We start from the raw sequence: 20,884 nt of genomic DNA on the forward strand, positions 1-20,884 counted from the left end.
TTGGGTTTCCCTGGCTGGGAGGACTTCACTGATTTAGTCTCTGGGACTGAGGATGAGTGTGAAGCCCTACAACCAGCTGCTTTTGGGCTCTTCAGCCACTGGCAGGTGTCACCTTTCCCACTAGCAGAAACCTGGAAGAAAGTGACCAAAGGGACCCCTTCCTGGTGAGAGGAGCCGAAGAGGCCTTACGCTTCTCTGGCTCAGAAGTGGAGACTGAAATCCCTGATGGTTGGGGAGGGAGGGCGGAGGGTTGTTGCACCCGAAGTAGGTGGTGCGGGAGCACGGGCACCTCCCGGCCGCAGCAAAGGCCACCTGGCATGATGGCCATTGCCGGGAGTCCTGATGCCCCAGGGTGAGTGGCATCTACTCCTTGGCACACGTGGGGAGTTAACGGTGGAGGCATCAACCGACAGGGTACATGGCAGCCCCACCACAACGGACATGCTACAGTGCTGGATATGAGATGCAAAGAATTCCATGGTCATCATCGGTGCAGAAAACTACACTGCATAGTGGGTGGAGGAAAACAATCACAAAGGTGTCCTCACCCAAGAGATGGAGGATGAGTGGGACTGCAATGCCAGAACAAGGAAGTTGGCTATATATCTCGATGCACGATGGACACGAAGCACCATGTAAGGTGCCCTTACCCAACTGGCTTGCTCGTCAGGAAAATTTTGAAAAATGGAGGTCAAACCCTACAGAGGACCATCACAAAGGTCAAAAAGCATGAGACTCCTTTTAGTTGCCTCTTATGACAGGCAGTAATACCTTTGACCTATTCTAGCCCCCGGACCTGCAAGGGGGCACACACTATTCATAATAAATTATTCTTATGTTATACCATTTTCTGCTGTTGTTGGTATTACCATATACTCATCTGACCAAAAATCTTTGTCTTTTTTATTTCCCTTCACTCACCACTACTACTATATTTAGATTGAGCCTCTGCATTTCCCTTTTCAGTATTTTCTAGCTTCCATGCCACATTTGAACTTCTGAAATTCAATGGCCAAACTCTTAGAATGTTATCCTTTCATTGATTATTGAAGCTTTTTCTCAAGGTCACCTTCCCCTACGGCAATCCCCTCCCAGAGATCTGAACAGGGGACTAGTCCAGAATCTTTTGGCAATGGAGAGGTCATCATGACACACTCACTTACAGGCCACATGTCCTGAGGATACAAGTTATGTGCCTCTAATGCAGTGGTTTCCTTTGCCTTCTGCATCCTCATGCTGTTTATCATTGCTGATTTTTCTGCCTTTAAGGGCAGTTACCCACCCCAGTTGCTCTGAACCTCTGTCCACTCCTCATCCTTTTGAGAAGGCCGACCATTGAAAGAATGAGGGTGGCTTGTTATGCCGGAAGTCTTTGGCTGACAATCACGATTATTAATCAAATTTAAGTGGTGGCATGTTTCGAACCTGGGACCATGGACAGTTTGATTAGTACTCACAGGTACTACCCCTAGACAACAAGTGCACCACATATGTCCCATCATTAAGCAGACATGCCATCTTGCTATTGCAATGACAAATGATTACATGTATTGTCATGTTAAAGCTTCAACATAGAGATTCTCATGCAACAATCTGGAAGTGACAATACAGGAAATAAATTTCCTGTACAAGTCCATGATCATTGTGAATATTCCACAAATAAAAACATCAGCATCACTTAATATATTTATTTACAATGCTATTTCAGCTAATTCCATCATAAAAACTAACTCAAATTAAAAGAACAGAATTGCATGTCCATTACAAAAAATGGTAGAAAGTAACTGAAGGTTTCGTGACAGACTGCTGGCGACAAACAGACTACTGCTGGCACACAAACAGACTACTGCTGGCACACAAACAGACTACTGCTGGCACAAAAACAGACTACTGCTGGCACACAGACTGCTCGGTTTGGTGTAGTTATTTCCGGTGCAGTTCTCTCGTTACTATCTGCAACAGTCATTCACTGCTGCAAGGGAATCCAGGGTCTGTTCACCTTGAAGCTTTCTTCTTTCTTGTTGAAGCTAGTGTCATGTTGCGTATTTCTATGGCGTCTCCGAACAAGGTGGTGTGATAGCTAATCTCTACACAAGTAACTTCTGTGTCAGCAAATTTTACTATGTGGCTGGTCTCATGCTCTGCCAGACAAATTTCTGCACCTGCCCCAACCTGCAATGCCGCTTATTTTACGTGGTCCTGGTGTTCATTGATCATCCTGTCATTCCAATACAAACTTTTCCACATGTACATAGTACGCATTGTGTGTGACTGAGCACAGTAAAATTCATCGAAATGGAAGTTACTGCTGTAGACAAGAGCTATCACACCTGCTTGATCAGAGCAGCTACAGAAATACACAAACACGGCACTAACTAACAAGAATGAAAAACACCTCAAGGTGAACGGATCCTGAATTCCCATGCTGCAGAACGACTGCTGCACATAGCAAGCTAAGAACCACACCGGAATTTACTATGGAACAAGGTCCTTGGACATCTGCACACAAGGTACATAAAATCTACAGCTGCGAGCTCGACTCCACTACACTCCGCCACCAGCAATGGAGGATGAAGCTTTGACAATGCCAGCCACTTTTACTGGCAAAACATCAGAAAAATTATGAATCGTACATCAGCTGAAGAACCCAAAACAAAAGCCAACAGACAGCATGTCATAAAATATCATGCTACAAGGATGATATATTAGATGTTACAAATTTTTACACTACTGGCCATTAAAATTGTTACACCATGAAGAAATGCAGATGATAAACAGGTATTCATTAGACAAATATATTATACTATAAATGACATGTGATTACATTTTCAAGCAGTTTGGGTGCATAGATTCTGAGAAATCAGTACCCAGAACAACCACCTCAGGCCACAATAACAGCCTTGATACACCTGGGCACTGAGTCAAACAGAGCTTGAAAGGGGTGTACTGGTACAGCTGCCCATGTAGCTTCAACATGATACCATAGTTCATCACGAGCAGTGACTGGCGTATTGTGAAGAGCCAGTTGCTTGGCCACCATTGACCACACATTTTCAGTTGGCGAGAGATCTGGAGAATGTGCTGGCCAGGGCAGCAGTTGAACATTTTCTGTATCCAGAAAGTTCCGTACAGGACCTGCAACATGTGGTCGTGCATTACCCTGCTGAAATGTAAGGTTTCACAGGGATCGAATGAAGGGTAGAGCCACAGGTCTTAACACATCTGAAATGTAACTTCCACTGTTCAAAGTGCCGTCAATGCGCACAAGAGGTGACCGAGACGTGTAACCAATGGCACCCCATACAATCACGCCGGATGATATGCCAGTATGGCAATGACAAATGTGCGTTCACCACGATGTCGTCACACACGGATGCGACCATCATGATGCTGTAAACAGAATCTGGATTCATCCGAAAAAATGACGTTTTGCCATTCGTGCACAAAGGTTCGTCGTCAAGTACACCAACGCAGGCGCTCCTGTCTGTGATGCAGCGTCAAGGGTAACCGCAGCCACGGTCTCCAAGCTGATAGTCCGTGCTGCTGCACACGTCGTCGAACTGCTCGTGCAGATGGTTGTTGTCTTGCAAACGTCTTCATCTGTTAACTGAGGGATCGAGATGTGGCTGTACGATCCGTTACAGCCATGCGGATAAAATGCGTGTCATCTCGGCTGCTAGTGATACGAGGCCGATGGGATCCAGCACGGCGTTCCTTATTACCCTCCTGAACTCACCGATTCCATATTCTGTCAACAGTCATTGGATGTTGACAAATGCGAGCAGCAATGTCGCGCTACGATAAACTGCAATCGCGATAGCCTACAATACGACCTTTATCAAAGTCGGAAATGTGATGGTACGCATTTCCCCTCTTTACACGCGGCATCACAACAACGTTTCACCAGGCAACGCCGGTCAACTGTTGTGTATGAGAAATCGGTTGGAAACTTTCCTCATGTCAGCACGTTGTAGGTGTCACCACTGGTGACAACCTTGTGTGAATGCTCTGAGAAGCTAATCATTTGCGTATCACAGCATCTTCTTCCTCCCCCCAACGAACCATGGACCTTGCCGTTGGTGGGGAGGCTTGCGTGCCTCAGCGATACATATGGCCGTACCGCAGGTACAACCACAACGGAGGGGCATCTGTTGAGAGGCCAGACAAACGTGTGGTTCTGGAAGAGAGTCAGCAGCCTTTTCAGTAGTTGCAGGGGCAACAGTCTGGATGATTGACTGATCTGGCCTTGTAACACTAACCAAAACAGCCTTGCTGTGCTGGTACTGCGAACAGTTGAAAGCAAGGGGAAACTACAGCCGTAATTTTTCCCGAGGGCATGCAGCTTTACTGTATGGTTAAATGATGACGACGTCCTCTTGGGTAAAATATTCTGCAGGTAAAATAGTCCCCTATTCGGATCTCCGGGTGGGGACTACTCAAGAGGATGTCGTTATCAGGAGAAAGAAAACTGGCGTTCTACGGATCGGAGTGTGGAATGTCAGATCCCTTAATTGGGCAGGTAGGTTAGAAAATTTAAAAAGGGAAATGGATAGGTTAAAGTTAGATATAGTGGGAATTAGTGAAGTTCGGTGGCAGAAGGAACAAGACTTTTGGTCAGGCAAATACAGGGTTATAAATACAAAATCAAATAGGGGTAATGCAGGAGTAGGTTTAATAATGAATAAAAAAAATAGGAATGCGGGTAAGCTACTACAAACAGCATAGTGAACGCATTATTTTTGCCGAGATAGACACGAAGCCCACGCCTAGTACAGTAGTACAAGTTTATATGCCGACTAGCTCTGCAGATGACTAAGAAATGGAAGAAATGTATGACGAAATAAAAGAAATTATTCAGATAGTGAAGGGAGACGAAAATTTAATAGTCATGGGAGACTGGAATTCATCAGTAGGAAAAGGGAGAGAAGGAAACTTAGTAGGTGAATATGGACTGTGAGTAAGAAATGAAAGAGGAAGCCGCCTGGTACAATTTTGCACAGAGCACAACTTAATCATAGCTAACACTTGGTTCAAGAATCATAAACGAAGATTGTATACATGGAAAAAGCCTGGAGATACTGACAGGTTTCAGATAGATTATATAATGGTAAGACAGATTTAGGAACCAGGTTTTAAATTGTAAGACACATCCAGGGGCAGATGTGGACTCTGACCACAATCTCTTGGTTATGAACTGCAGATTGAAACTGAAGAAACTGCAAAAAGGTTGGAATTTAAGGAGATGGGACCTGGATAAACTGAAAGAACCAGAGGTTGTACAGAGTTTCATTTTTTTTTTTTTTTTTTTTTTGTGGTTTTAGGGCGCACAACTTCAATGGTCATTAGCGCCCTGACTACTCTAAGAATGCACCGCGAGGCACAAGTTGACAACAACAACTAAAAGGGGAAAACACGATAAAAGAGACTGACAGGCATAGGATTAAAAAACAACATCATCAAATGTCCTTAGCGAGGTTCGTCAAACTGATAAAACAAAGAACACGAGCAGCTGCTCGTGGGTCATCCGCTAAAATTGCATCGAAAGTATTAGGCAGTTTAAGATCGAGGCGCAGTTGGTTAAGATCTGGACAGGACATTAAAATGTGTCTAACCGTCAGCAAGTGCCCACATGGGCAGAACGGCGCAGGCGCAGCCGTCAGCAGATGGCGATGGCTGAACCGGCAGTGTCCAATTCGTAACCTTGCTAAAATGACCTCCTCCCGCCGAGAAGGGCGTGAGGAGGACGTCCAAGCCACGGGAAGAGGTTTTAAGGCCCGAAGCTTGTTGTCGGTAAGTGCAGCCCAATCGGCATGCCACAGCGACACAACGCGCCGACAAATGACCCTGCTAAAATCGGACGAAGGGACACAACAAGAAGCTGTCCGAGGCTGGAGGACCGCAGCCTTGGCCGCGGCATCTGCAGCTTCGTTCCCAGGGATACCGACATGGCCAGGAACCCACATAAAGCTAACCGGCGGACCGACGTCCACCAGCCGCTGAAGAGAGCGTTGGATCCGGTGTACGAAAGGGTGAACCGGGTACGGATCACTGAGGCTCTGGATGGCGCTCAGAGAATCTGAGCAGATGACATAAGCAGAATGTCGGTGGCGGCAGATGTAAAGAACAGCCTGGTAGAGGGCAAAGAGCTCAGCTGTGAAGACCGAACAATGGTCAGGGAGCCGGTATTTGAAACTTTGTGCCCTGACAATAAAGGAACACCCGACCCCGTCATTGGTCTTAGAGCCATCTGTATAAATGAAAGTCATGTTGATGAACTTCGAACGAAGTTCCAAAAAACGGGAGTGGTAGACCGAACCGGGGGTGACCTCTTTTGGGAGCGAGCTCAGGTCAAGGTGAACGCGGACCTGAGCCTGGAGCCAAGGTGGCGTGCGGCTCTCGCCCACTCGAAAGGTTGCAGGGAGTGAAAAATTAAGGTGTTGAAGGAGGCGACGAAAGCGAACTCCAGGGGGTAGCAGGGCAGAGACATACAACCCGTATTGAAGGTCAAGAGAGTCGTCAAAAAAGGAACGATAAGACGGATGGTCGGGCATTGACAGTAGCCGACAGGCATACCGACAAAGCAGTATATCGCGCCGGTAAGTGTGTGGCAATTCGCCAGCGTCAGCATGAAGACTCTCTACGGGACTGGTATAAAATGCTCCGATCGCAAGTCGTAAACCCCGATGTTGTATGGAGTTGAGGCGGCGTAAGATGGATGGCCGTGCAGAGGAGTATACGAAGCTCCCATAATCCAGCTTGGAGCGGACGATCGACTGATATAGACGAAGTAGGACGGTTCGATCCGCTCCCCACGACATACCACTGAGAACACGGAGGACATTTAAAGAACGGGTACAACGGGCGGACAAATATGACACATGTGGAGACCAGCTAAGTTTCCTGTCAAAGGTAAGGCCTAAAAATTTGGTGGTCTCCACGATTGGGAGAGCAACGGGACCAAGTCGTAAGGACGGTGGGAGAAACTCTTTGTAGCGCCAGAAGTTAATACAGACCGTCTTCTCGGCAGAAAAACGGAAGCCATTGGCGACACTCCAGGAGTAAAGACGGTCAAGAGAACGCTGAAGACAGCGCTCCAGGACACGTGTACGCTGCGCGCTGCAATAGATGGTAAAATCGTCCACAAAAAGGGAGCCTGATACATCAGCTGGGAGGCAATCCATTATTGGATTGATCGCGATGGCGAACAGAGCGACGCTCAAAACTGAGCCCTGTGGCACCCCATTCTCCTGGCGAAAGGTGTCGGACAGGACAGAACCCACACGTACCCTGAACTGTCGATCCATTAAAAAGGAACGAATAAAAAGAGGGAGGCGACCGCGAAGGCCTCATGTATGCATGGTGCGGAGAATGCCCGCCCTCCAACAGGTGTCGTAAGCCTTCTCCAAATCAAAGAACACAGCCGCGGTCGGGCGCTTCCGCAAGAAGTTATTCATAATGAAGGTCGACAAGGTAACCAGATGGTCAACAGCAGAGCGGCGCCTACGAAATCCACATTGGACATTGGTAAGTAGGCGTCGAGACTCGAGCAGCCAAACCAATCGAGAGTTAACCATTCGCTCCATCACTTTACAGACACAGCTGGTAAGTGAGATAGGTCGATAACTGGAAGGCAAGTGCTTGTCCTTCCCTGGCTTAGGAATCGGGACAACAATAGACTCGCACCAGCATGCGGGACCATGTCCCTCAATCCAGATGCGATTGTATGTACGAAGAAGAAAACCTTTACCCGCAGGAGAAAGGTTCTTCAGCATCTGAATATGAATAGAATCAGGCCCTGGAGCGGAGGACCGTGATCGGCCAAGTGCGGTTTCGAGTTCCCGCATGGTGAATGGGGCATTATAACTTTCACAATTCGAGGAGCAAAAGTCAGGTGGCCTAGCCTCCTCTGCCTGTTTGCGGGGGAGGAAGGCAGGGTGGTAATGAGCGGAGCTCGAAACCTCGGCGAAAAAGCGGCCGAAGGCATTGGAGACAGCCTCAGGGGCCACAAGGACTTCATTCGCGACCTTCAAGCCAGAAACTGGGGAGTGGACCTTAGTGCCAGATAGCCGGCGCAGGCTACCCCAGACAACAGAAGAAGGAGTAAAACTGTTGAAGGTGCTTGTGAAAGCAGCCCAGCTGGCTTTCTTGCTTTCTTTAATAATACGACGACACTGAGCACGTAAACATTTATAATTAATACAATTCGCCACTGTAGGGTGGCGTTTAAAGGTGCGTAAAGCACGTCGACGAGCACGTAAAGCGTCTCTACATGCTGCGGTCCACCAGGGGACCGGTACGCGACGTGGAGAAGAAGTAGGGTGAGGGATGGAATATTCAGCAGCAGCGAGAATGACTTCCGTGAGGTGTGCGACCTGACGATCGCAGCTTGTGAAGGTTTGATCCTGAAAGGTCGCCCTGGAAGAAAAGAGCCCCCAGTCTGCCTTGGAGATGGTCCAACTAGAGGAGCACGGAGAGGGAGTATGCTGCAGGAGATGGATAACACACGGGAAGTGGTCGCTCGAATATGAATCAGCAAGTGCATACCACTCAAACCGGCGTGCAAGTTGGGGAGTACATATAGAGAGGTCTAAATGGGAATAGGTATGAGATGTGTCCGAAAGAAAAGTAGGGGCGCCAGTATTGAGGCAGACAAGATTGAGCTGGTTGAAAAGGTCTGCGAACAAGGAGCCCCTCGGGCAGGAGGCTGGAGAACCCCAAAGGGGATGGTGGGCATTGAAGTCTCCAGTTAACAAAAACGGTGCAGGTAGCTGAGCAATAAGTTGCATCATGTCTGTACACGTAACGGCAGAGGACGATGGAGTGTAAACGGTACAAAAGGAAAACGTAAAAGTGGGGAGAGTAATGCGGATGGCAACTGCCTGCAGGCCGGTGTGCAACGTGATGGGATCGTAGTAAATATCATCCCGGACCAGCAACATAACCCCTCCATGAGCTGGGATACCTACCACAGGGGGTAGGTCAAAACGCACAGAGGTGTAGTGTGCCAAGGCAATGTGATCGCATGGGCGTAGCTTCGTTTCCTGGAGGGCTACGACGAGCGGACGATGCAAGCGGAGCAGCAACTTCAAGTCCTCTCGGTTGGAGCGAATGCTGCGAATATTCCAGTGAATAAGTGCCATCGTAAGAAAAGGAAGAGGAGAGAAGGGGTCACCTCGAAGGCCGCTTAGGGCCTGGCTTCGAGCGAGCACTGCCGCCGCTATCAGTAGGCGGACAGTCATCGTCCATGGGGTCTATACGGTCATCGGCCATCTCGGGAGGATGGCCGGGAGGGGGAGCTTCCTCCGCCGGTGAACGGCCAGATATACGGCTACCGGCGGTGCGGCCAGGCGAAACGGATGACGGCCTGGGGCGGCAACTGCTGGGTGGCGCAGGAGAAGAAATGCGCCGTGGCGGAGAAGGAGAACTGTGCTTCCTATGCGCCTTTTTGGAAGGACGTTTGGTGGAAGTACCGGTCGAAGGCTGGGAGGTCGAGGGACGGAGGAAGTCTGCACGGGATGGTTCCTTCTTGAAGGACCGTGCATCTGACTTCGGGGTCTTCGACTTAGCAGAAGCTGAGGAAGTGGCTGGTGTCTGTGGTGTGATGGGAGGAAGAGGAGACGTCGACCGCGCGATCTTAGCACTGGCCGAACGGACGACCGTGGTGCTGAAGGTCAGATCGCATGTCTGGGTTGCTACCTCCCGGGTAGTCCGAGGGGAGGCGAGGACAGTACTATATTTCCCCGCTGGGAGCAGCGTGGGCTTCCTACTAGCCAATAGCTTGCGAGCAGCCGAGGTGGACACTTTCTCTTTGACCCGAATTTCTTGGATGCAACGTTCGTCCTTATAGACAGGACAGTCGCGGGAGGATGCGGCATGGTCACCCTGACAGTTCACACAACGAGGAGACGGAGGTGGACAGTCACCCTCATGGGCATCCCTGCCACAAGTGACACATTTAGCCGCATTGGAACAAGACTGTCGAGTGTGATTGAAACGCTGACACTGGTAGCAGCGCGTAGGTGTCGGGACATAGGGGCGAACAGAAATAACCTCGTAGCCTGCCTTGATGCGCGATGGCAGCTTAACACTATCGAAGGTCAAGAAAAGTGTCCGGGTCGGTACAAGGTCGTTGTTGACCTTTTTCATGACCCGATGGACAGCCGTCACGCCCTGCTCAGCGGGGAAAGATTGAAGCTCCTCGTCAGTCAATCCGTCGAGGGAGCTAGTATAGACTACACCACGAGACGAATTCAAAGTTCGGTGGGCCTCCACCTGGACAGGGAACGTGTACAGGAGGGTGGCCCGAAGCAGTTTTTGTGCCTGAAAGGCACTCTCAGTTTCTAGTAATAAGGTGCCGTTACGCAACCTGGTACAAGATTTGACAGATCCGGCTATGGCATCAACGCCCTTCTGAATAACAAAAGGGTTGACAGAGGAAAAATCCTTTCCGTCCTCAGTGCGAGAAACTACGAGGAACTGTGGGACAGGCGGTAGTACTTTTGTCACTGTTGGCTGGTCACGTTTCCGTTTTTGGGTCGAAGTCGAGACAGATGGAGTAGAATCCATTGCGGAGGAATCCCCCATGATTGCCAGCGTCTCCGATGGCGCGCTCCTTCCTTGTGGGGACCCTCTCAGAGGGCACTCCCGCCTTAGGTGAATGTTTACACCTCAGGTCACACCTCCCGAGAAACAGACGGAGGGACCAATCGGCATGGTCAGAAGGTATCAGCTCAGGCAATCACCCCTCCCCGGGCCTGGCCTTTACCAGGGGGTACGCGCGTGCCTTACATGTCTACCCAGAGCGGGAACTTACGCGTTACCCCGTCACCGGCTACGCGTGCGAACGCGTGGGTCGGCCTTCAGACACGCACAGGGAGGAAGGAAGAGGAGGAAAAAGAAGAGAGAGAGGGAGAAAGAGGACAGACTGTCTCAAACGCCAAGGCGGAGACCAGAGAAGGCAAGGAGAAGAAGGCAATGAGAAGGCAAGCAGAGAAAGGCAATGAGAAGGCAAGCAGAGAAAGGCAATGAGAAGGCAAGCAGAGAAAGGCAATGAGAAGGCAAGCAGAGAAAGGCAATGAGAAGGCAAGCAGAGAAAGGCAATGAGAAGGCAAGCAGAGAAAGGCAATGAGAAGGCAAGCAGAGAAAGGCAATGAGAAGGCAAGCAGAGAAAGGCAATGAGAAGGCAAGCAGAGAAAGGCAATGAGAAGGCAAGCAGAGAAAGGCAATGAGAAGGCAAGCAGAGAAAGGCAATGAGAAGGCAAGGAGAGAAAGGCAATGAGAAGGCAAGGAGAGAAAGGCAATGAGAAGGCAAGGAGAGAAAGGCAATGAGAAGGCAAGGAGAGAAAGGCAATGAGAAGGCAAGGAGAGAAAGGCAATGAGAAGGCAAGGAGAGAAAGGCAATGAGAAGGCAAGGAGAGAAAGGCAATGAGAAGGCAAGGAGAGAAAGGCAATGAGAAGGCAAGGAGAGAAAGGCAATGAGAAGGCAAGGAGAGAAAGGCAATGAGAAGGCAAGGAGAGAAAGGCAATGAGAAGGCAAGGAGAGAAAGGCAATGAGAAGGCAAGGAGAGAAAGGCAATGAGAAGGCAAGGAGAGAAAGGCAATGAGAAGGCAAGGAGAGAAAGGCAATGAGAAGGCAAGGAGAGAAAGGCAATGAGAAGGCAAGGAGAGAAAGGCAATGAGAAGGCAAGGAGAGAAAGGCAATGAGAAGGCAAGGAGAAGTCAAGGGAAAGAGTAAGGAAGACAGTGAGGTGGAGAATAGCAAAGAAAGGAACCAACAAAAGGAAGGAAGAAACGAGAAGTGAAAAACCAAAAAGACCACGATTATAGGTCGTGGAACCGTCCGTCTCCGGACGCAGGCGCTAACTACCCCCGTGAGGGGGATGGACTCCTTTTAGTCGCCTCTTACGACAGGCAGGAATACCTCGGGCCTATTCTTACCCCGGACCCGCAGGGGGGGTACAGAGTTTCAGGGAGAGCATAAGGGAACAACTGACAGGAATGGGGGAAAGAAATACAGTTGAAGAAGAATGGGTAGCTCTGAGGGATGAAGTAGTGAAGGTAGCAGAGGATCAAGTAGGTAAAAAGACTAGGGCTAGTAGAAATCCTTGGGTAACAGAAGAAATATTGAATTTAATTGATGAAAGGAGAAAATAAAGCCGAGCTAGGGGAAGATCTGTTTGGATTCTGTAGAAATATTGGAACACATGAGGCAATACTGACCCTACGACTTATCTTAGAAGCTAGATTAAGGAAAGGCAAACCTACGTTTCTAGCATTTGTAGACTTAGAGAAAGCTTTTGACAATGTTGATTGGAATACTCTCTTTCAAACTCTGAAGGTGGCAGGGGTAAAATATAGGGAGCGGAAGGCTATTTACAATTTGTACAGAAACCAGATGGCAGTTATAAAAGTCGAGGGGCATGAAAGGGAAGCAGTGGTTGGGAATGGAGTGAGACAGGGTTGTAGCCTCTCCCCGATGTTATTCAATCTGTATATTGAGCAAGCAGTGAAGGAAACGAAAGAAAAATTCGGAGTAGGTATTAAAATCCATAGAGAAGAAATAAAAACTTTGAGGATCGCCGATGACATTGTAATTCTGCCAGAGACAGCAAAGGACTTGGAAGAGCAGTTGAACGGAATGGATAGTGTCTTGAAAGGACGATATAAGATGAACATCACAAAAGGAAAACAAGGATAATGGAATGTAGTCGAATTAAGTCGGGTGATGCTGAGGGAATTAGATTAGGAAATGAGACACTTAAAGTAGTAAATGAGTTTTGCTACTTGGGGAGCAAAATAACTTATGATGGTCGAAGTAGAGGATATAAAATGTTGACTGGCAATGGCAAGGAAAGCTTTTCTGAAGAAGAGAAATTTGTTAACATCGAGTATAGATTTTAATGTCAGGAAGTCGTTTCTGAAAGTATTTGTGTGGAATGTAGCCATGTATGGAAGTGAAACATGGACGATAAACAGTTTAGACAAGAAGAGAATAGAAGCTTTCAAAATGTGGTGCTACAGAAGAATGCTGAAGATTAGATGGGTAGATCACATAACTAATTAGGAGGTGTTGAATAGAATTGGGGAGAAGAGGAGCTTGTGGCACAACTTGACTAGAAGAAGGAATCTGTTGGTAGGACATGTTCTGAGTCATCGAGGAATCACCAATTTAGTATTGGAGGGCAGTGCGGAGGGTAAAAATTGTACAGGGAGACCAAGAGATGAATACACCAAGCAGATTCAGAAGGATGTAGGTTGCAGTGGGTACTGGGAGATGAAGAAGCTTGCACAGGATAGAGTAGCATGGAGAGCTGCATCAAACTAGTCTCAGGACTGAAGACCACAACAACAACAACAACAACAGCAGCATCATCTTCCTGTCAGTTAAATTTCACGTCTGTAGCACATCATCTTCGTGGTGAAGCAATTTTAATTGCCAGTATTATAAAAACCTGATTCAACAAACCTTACAACTTGCAAAAGTCAACATCAAAAACAAATGCCTAATCAGGGGACTATCTTGGCTCATAAAATGAAATAAATACATTAAGTTCCAGCTAACACCCCAATTAGGCATATATTTTTGATGCTGAACTGAACCTTGTTTTACAAATGGTTCAAATGGCTCTGAGCACTATGGGACTTAACATCTGTGGTCATCAGTCCCCTAGAACTTAGAACTACTTAAACCTAACTAACCCAAGGACATCACACACATCCATGCCCGAGGCAGGATTCGAATCTGCGACCGTAGCAGTCGCGCGGTTCCGGACTGCACGCCTAGAACCGCGAGACCTCCGCGGCCGGCGAACCTTGTTTTACAAATTCGGTGCATTAGCTTTTTACAATTATTTAACTTTTAATTATTTACCTTTTGTACCTTGATACTGAGTAGTGAACACTTGTCATTCTTTATGCGCATATAGTCTTAATTGCAGATCTGATGATGGCAGAAGCCAAAAAGTATTATAAAGGAAGAAATGTTAAGCAGCCAAGACTGTTTTATTCACAAAAATCTGTAAGTGCAGCAGAAACCCTGAACATATCAAATTAGTAGTTTAACTAAAAAGAAAGAAATTACCTCCACTGCCTTACAATAACAAGAAACATGTTTTTTACTGAAAGCATTTATACTTTTTTATGATGATATAATAGTTTCAAACAGGACTCAGCTTCAACTTCATACAGCATCTGACCTAATTATCTTTCAGTTAGAATGAGCAATCTTATCTACTGCTGCGTACTCTACTAAAAAACTTATATATCACTCACTTATATCACAAATGGCATTGTATATTGTACTTTATGTGTAGTAAGTCATGAAAAATTCTGTGATCTACAACCATGTTTTATCACACTCATGGGTGAAAGTTATGAAGTACCACCTCCCCCCCCCCTTATGTTTTTTGTAGTTAATGCACAGGACGTGTACACAATGTATCAAAGTACTCTAAAGCCTGCTCATTACCTAAAACAGGTTTTCTGAATTTATCACACAGTTTAAGTTTTCATGGCAAAACTTACGATAAACAGGGCACAGTATTTTAAATATGGCACAAACATTGGGCTATGCTACATAGCCACCTGCACAAATACCTATATTTAGCTTTCAGCTTTGTTGGCTACATCAACTCTTAACCAGAGTAACACCTTGCGACAAACCGAGACCTCTTGCTACACTATTACACTGTGCTGATTTTTGGTTTGGGGTATGTACTCTATCATGCACTAACCCACTAGGTATATATATAAAATTGTAAATAAATTTCATACAGTGAACATCTCATCAGCAATAAATAAATTCATCAGACATATTCAGCACCAAGAAACCAACAGGTCTGTTTCAGTCTTTATTTTCATTCTGCAGCCAGTTCTGGCTCATTATGAGAAAGTACATATAAGCAACAAATGGAATTATGAGATGTACAGAAACACAAAGTGTAAGTTGAGATTGCAGAATGTTTATCAAGAACAAGATTTTTTAGGGATGTATGCTGATCCAAAGGTAACAGGAAATTATCAATTTAGGAAATACGGAAGCGTCCGATCCCGCCCATCTGCTTTGACCCATGACGTCACAAATATGACAAACGACTATAAACCACGATTCCAATACGGCACGTATAAAGTCATTACATACACATCATGAAGACGAAAATACATCGAAAAAACACACACACACGTTCCACAAAAAGCCTAATGACACTAATGGGACAAGCGCAGGAAATTGGGGGTTTTTGGGTGCGGACAAACTAAATATAAGCAAATTTAGACACCCACCCACATACAATACCACGCAAAACGACGAAAAAAACTGACATTACAAAACTCCCCAATATCATCTGGAATCTGACACTTCCCTTGACCTATATAGCTAAACAGCAGCTCCCGATCCCATAAACTAGGATCAAACACTTCCCTTCACCTATATAGCTCAAAAACATCTCCCAATCCCATAAATTAAGATCAAGCACTTCCCTTGACCTAGATAGCCCAAAAACTTCTCCCCATACCAATACCAACATTCACAGCCACACATTTCAATAAAACACTTCCTTCGACCCCCACACATACACTAGCAACAAAAAAATAAAAACTTACCACAAAAAAGTTCCGGCACAACAAACAAACAAACAAACAAACAAACAAACAAACAAACAAACAAACAAACAAACAAACAAACAAACAAACAAACAAACAAACAAACAAACAAACAAACAAACAAACAAACAAACAAACAAACACAAAAAAAACAACCCCCAACGAAAAAAATACTCAACCAAAAGACTTGACACCCACACCTCAACCCCCCCAACCAACCCAACCGGACCCAAAATAAAAAAACCCAATTAAAAAACCAACTGCAACATAAAAAAATCTCAATCACACACTACAACTCAACAAAAACTTCAACAAAATAGAACCTCCACAACTAAAACACAAACCAACACAATTCCCCCCCCACACTTATCCACCCCACATTGAGCCGCAGCCACCCACCCACCTACCCAAACCACCCTAACCAACTACTTTAGGCCTATACATTTTGCTAACAGCACTTTAAAAAACCCGAAAAACACAATAGCCCTCAGGGACACTCTTTCGTCAACAGTACTCATCTAAATGAACTGAAGGTTGGAAGAGCACATCTTCCCCCCCCCCCCCCAAAGAACTGACTTAATTGAATCCCCTCTCACCCAACCCACTGTATGAAGAAAATGCATCTGAAACTACTGTGGACCCTGGTTCTAAGTACCCCTCAATTAATCCCACTAATTCCACCTTAGACCTCCCTTCCACAACCTGAAAAACACATTCACAACACCTGCACCCCCCCCCCCCCGGAACAACAGCCCCCACCACACCCATACACCAACTACAGACTTACCCCTCCCTCACTTCCTTTTCCCAAACTGCGACTAAGAAGTCCACATCAACCCCATGCAGCCCCTCCCCCCCCAAGCTAACCCCTGTACTTAATAAACTCTGAACACACTTCACGGCAAAAAGAAAACCAATCAAGCACACTCCTCTCACTCACAACAGTCTCATGCGCGCAAAAACTGTGTGAGGATCTATAACAAAAATAATAAGTCACCAGTACAATCTCGCGATTGCCCAACCTAGACTTCTCGAACCAGGAACCACGCCGTATGGAACGCCAAATGTCATCCTTTCGACAGCGCCACATTTAACCGTCCCTGGTCCGAGATGCCAGAACTTTAGCCAACTTCATTTCTTCGCTACAAATAGAGCACTTCACAACCCTGGCAATTAAACCAAACAGCTGCAAAAACTATCAGTTCCAAAGCAGTGTTTCCCATCATTTCCCTCAGATGCGCGCTATTAATTTTATCCGTCATATCTATTCCTGAACAAAAACAACAACGAATTAATTTACTCAAATTACCACACGACCTACAGTGAACAACACTAAATTAACCTTCACACAAAACCACTAAATCGTTAACTCACTGAAACGAATTCCACTACAAACACAGCCAACACTAACAATTCTGTACAATGAGCAAGAGCAAATTCAGCCCATTACACCACACAAACGAAAGCCCAGAACACACCACCAGAGGGCACAACAAACCACAACACGACGACATCTACAAACACACCACACTCGCAAACCAAACTCCACACCGTCATGACGTGACACACCACAACACCCTTACGTCATGGGTCAAAGCCGACGCATGGGATCAATTTACAGTCCTCTGAAGCAACTAACATCAGTATGCTATGCAGTTTCAGTAACAATAATTCAATTGAGCAGTAGCTTACACATTAAAACAGATATTGGATTATCAATTCTGTCTTTATTTATGGAAAATATTCCAGGAAACAAATGTACTGAATATAGTAACATCTAAGCTGCAGTAAGAGGCTATAGACATTACAACAAAGTGGGAAGAGGACTCACTGTACTGAATTGTTTATACACAAAGGAATCTTTACTGTTCCAAGTGAATAGTTTGCAAACAATGTCCTACATAAAGAGATGGACAAGCACCAAAGAAGTAAGTCTTTACATGAACATGGAAACAGATGCAGCCACCAGTTACACCTCAGCAGGAAAAAAATAAAATCTTGTGCTGTATAACAAAATAGAGTTATGCAATTAAGTGATCGAAGACAAACATGAAATATACACCTCCAGTAATACTGTACACTCAAAATTATTCATTAAATAGCAGTTTTGAAACTTCTGGATTACCTGAAATATGTAAATTATATAGACAACTGTACTATTATAACTACTATAACTGAGGGGCTTTTGCAATACATTCAATTGAATAGTGAAAAATGCTGTACAAACATGTAACAGAGCAAATATTTCAGACCTATTTATGTAACTGTGTGTACTTGGGCACATATTTATGACATACATACAACTTACATTGTCTACACGTGGATAAATATACAGTAGTCTAGAATAGTCAACCATCAGGTTCCCAAATCAGAAGACATCTGAATTCTCGGGTCTGCTCAGGCCAAATTCAAAACTGTTTGGTACAGTCAACATTACTTCACTCCTAAATCCAAGAAAGCTCTACAAATTAGGAGAAATAGTTAAGAAAAGTCAAATTTTAACCATGCTAGAAACAAGATTGCAAAGTGAGAATGCCACCACGTAGCACAGATTTTGGAAATTACAGACTATTCAAAAAGCAAAAAGGGCAAAATAACACAAATAAATATACCCCATGTGGTAGATTGTATGAACAGTTTCATAAGACATTCAGAGATCCATAATCAAAGTGAAGAACAAAATTAATGACAATTTACTTTGAATGTGCAAATAAAATTTAAACAGTAATTAATGTTAATCGGCCAAGGGGAGGGGGAACAGAAAAGTAAACATGCGATGGGGGGTGATAGAAAAATTAATCTCTAAAATTCCACAAAATCATGGGAAAATTTTGACAGAGTATTTTAATGATCAGTTAGTGCAAGAGAAAATGCAAGGAAATAATTTGTGACTTCCTTGCGCACAAATGGAACAAGCAAAATGGATACTTGTCTAACTGTGTAGAAATTGTAACCACAAAACTGTCAACACATTTCAAACAAAACAAAAAACACCTGACAAGAATTTAGGCGAAATCCGTACTGATCATATCACAATCTCATAGCCACATCACAAGGGGATTTTAAATATGTAGAAGTACACAAATGTCCAAATATTTACAGATCACTACCTAACCACAGTGAAACTAAATTTAAAGCCTCAAAAGTTCAGCAAACAGATACAGGTAATACCGAACATGATACTGATTAACTCCAAGCAATGCTATTAGCAAATGAACTCAAAACACAAGCACAAAACTCCAAAGAAATCTCAACAAACTTATCGAAACTACATAAACTCAAATTCCTCTACAAAGATGGAAAGAGACATCCATGGTGGAACAGACTGCGCAAGCAGTAAAATCTTGACAAAGAGCATTCAAATCATCAAATAATAAATTGAAAAAAAAGTGCCAAGCAACTCCAAGCAGCTTGAAAATTGAACCAAAAGACATTATGAGAAGTCATCTTCAGGCTTATAAAAAACAAGGATTCTTATATGAAACACTTAAAACAAATCTAAATGGATACCAGCCCCAAAAACTGTTTCATGAAAGACAGTGCACACTTGGCACATAACCAAGAAATAGATAATTTAAAAAACTTCCAAACTGCCCTAAACCCAAAGAAAGATTTCTATCAGAAATTCTAAAAACCAATTCAGATTCACAAGCATCAAATGAAGGGGAAATTGCTGAACAAGAGGTTAAAAATAAGCATTTGGTTAGAACAGAACCGTTGCATTAGTCCTACAAGCTCCCACAAAAATTTTAAAAGAAAATTTACAGTGATCATGCAAAATATCTGACAGAAAACCATACAAACTGGAAAACTGCACTGATACATCCACTACATAAAAAAGAACCATAACCGATAATACCTTTAGACGGGCCTTCAGTTTGTGCCATTCAAAATTGTCTTAGTGTACACACACACACACACACACACACACACACACAACAACAACAACAACCTGAATTCAAATTCGGTGAACATCAGGAAAATTCCAGACCAAACGGATCTTGTCTGAAACAAATTTTAGCTATGAAACTAATTCTCACATCAAAATATTTATAATAAGAAAGTATCTTTATAGATTTTAAGAAAGCTTATTAGAAAAAGTAATCCGAAAGTGGCGAAAACTGAAATTACAGTTTAAAATTGATGAACCAATCAAATTCAAGAGTGATTCTCAACCCAAATATATATGTTAAACTATTCAGAGGCAGCTTTCTGGCTAACAAGTGACATCCGTGACAAAAAAAATGCATATCAAAATACACAAAACTGAGGCACGACAATACAGCCACAAAACAAGTCTGTCTATATGGGACTGAAGGCACTGAAGAAATCCAATGTGAAAAACGAAAATAACATTTTTAGTTTGAAATCGCATTTAGGAATGAAAATACTGTACATAGAAATTGAACGGGCAGAAATTGCGCTTCAGGGTACTCTTCCTGGCACAAAAATCCAATGAGACCATTACAGTTTGATCCTATGAGCGCAAAAAGGAGCTATTCTGTAAGACAACGTAATACAAACAATAAGAAAAGGTAAAACTAAACCATAAAATGCCCCTAGTTGTACATGGCGTGGTCAAGTAGGTCCCAAACGTGATAATTATTATATTACATTAGGTTTTCGTTACAACAATGAAATGCAATGAAATGAAGTATTCAGCAGTAATCCAGCGAGAAAACGAAAAAATAGCACTATGGTTACAGGTGGCTGTCAGGAAAAGCGGATTTAATTGAATAGCTCAAACCTTCGCAATGTTTCGACTCTGTTGCCACTAGCTCACTGGATGTCACGCCGATTGCCTCTTTCAACTCGCGCAGTCGCGCACTCTTTCAAACGTCACAGTGTACAATTCGATTATCGACACTTGTTGTCGATTACATCAAGGTCGATTAAAAGTTAACCGAAAAAATAGGCCTTTCAAAAATTGTAATACACCACCCTCGTTTTAAGTTAAATGAGGGAATTAATCGCGATTAAAGTTAACTGAGGTTGTAGACTCGTTTACCTTGAATTCATCGCAGTTGAAAGTGAAACGAGGTAAGCAAGTGCCCGCCGTATGAAGGTGGCAGCCCGTTTTGATGTTTTATGGGCCAGTTGTATAATCTTGGGCTGTTTTTTTTCCTTTATTGTCTTGGGCTGTAAATCCGGGAAGCCTAACAGACACATCATTGTGGTCCAAAACCACTCGGAAGTGACGTCGAAATGACGTATACATAAACGCGCTGCACACTTGTCGACTGATCGAGATCTGTGGTCGAATCGAGTTAGCGGGAAAAGCGTC

At 44.6% G+C, this 20,884-nt stretch overlaps 2 protein-coding genes and 1 long non-coding RNA gene across 18 annotated transcripts in view; 2 read left to right on the forward strand and 1 right to left on the reverse strand.

Moving 5' to 3' along the window:
* Positions 1-20,884, reverse strand: part of LOC126143123 (disks large homolog 5-like) — a 1,046,479-nt gene that overhangs the window by 820,823 nt on the left and 204,772 nt on the right. The window contains exon 1 of one of the 11 annotated variants that reach the window (XM_049915311.1): positions 20,609-20,634. The exons of the other annotated variants lie outside the window; for them this stretch is intronic. Within the exon in view, the coding sequence (XP_049771268.1) occupies positions 20,609-20,619 (11 nt within the window). The 5' untranslated portion in view covers positions 20,620-20,634. Of the gene's footprint in view, positions 1-20,608; positions 20,635-20,884 lie in introns of those variants that run through there. 11 annotated transcript variants of the gene reach the window in all.
* The window catches only part of LOC126143121 (disks large homolog 5-like), an 886,848-nt gene that overhangs the window by 313,220 nt on the left and 552,744 nt on the right, over positions 1-20,884 (forward strand). The window lies entirely within an intron of this gene.
* The window catches only part of LOC126143160 (uncharacterized), a 237,725-nt gene that overhangs the window by 38,529 nt on the left and 178,312 nt on the right, over positions 1-20,884 (forward strand). The window lies entirely within an intron of this gene.

Source organism: Schistocerca cancellata, unplaced genomic scaffold (assembly GCF_023864275.1).
Source record: "Schistocerca cancellata isolate TAMUIC-IGC-003103 unplaced genomic scaffold, iqSchCanc2.1 HiC_scaffold_782, whole genome shotgun sequence".
Classification (NCBI taxonomy): Eukaryota; Metazoa; Arthropoda; class Insecta; order Orthoptera; family Acrididae; genus Schistocerca; species Schistocerca cancellata.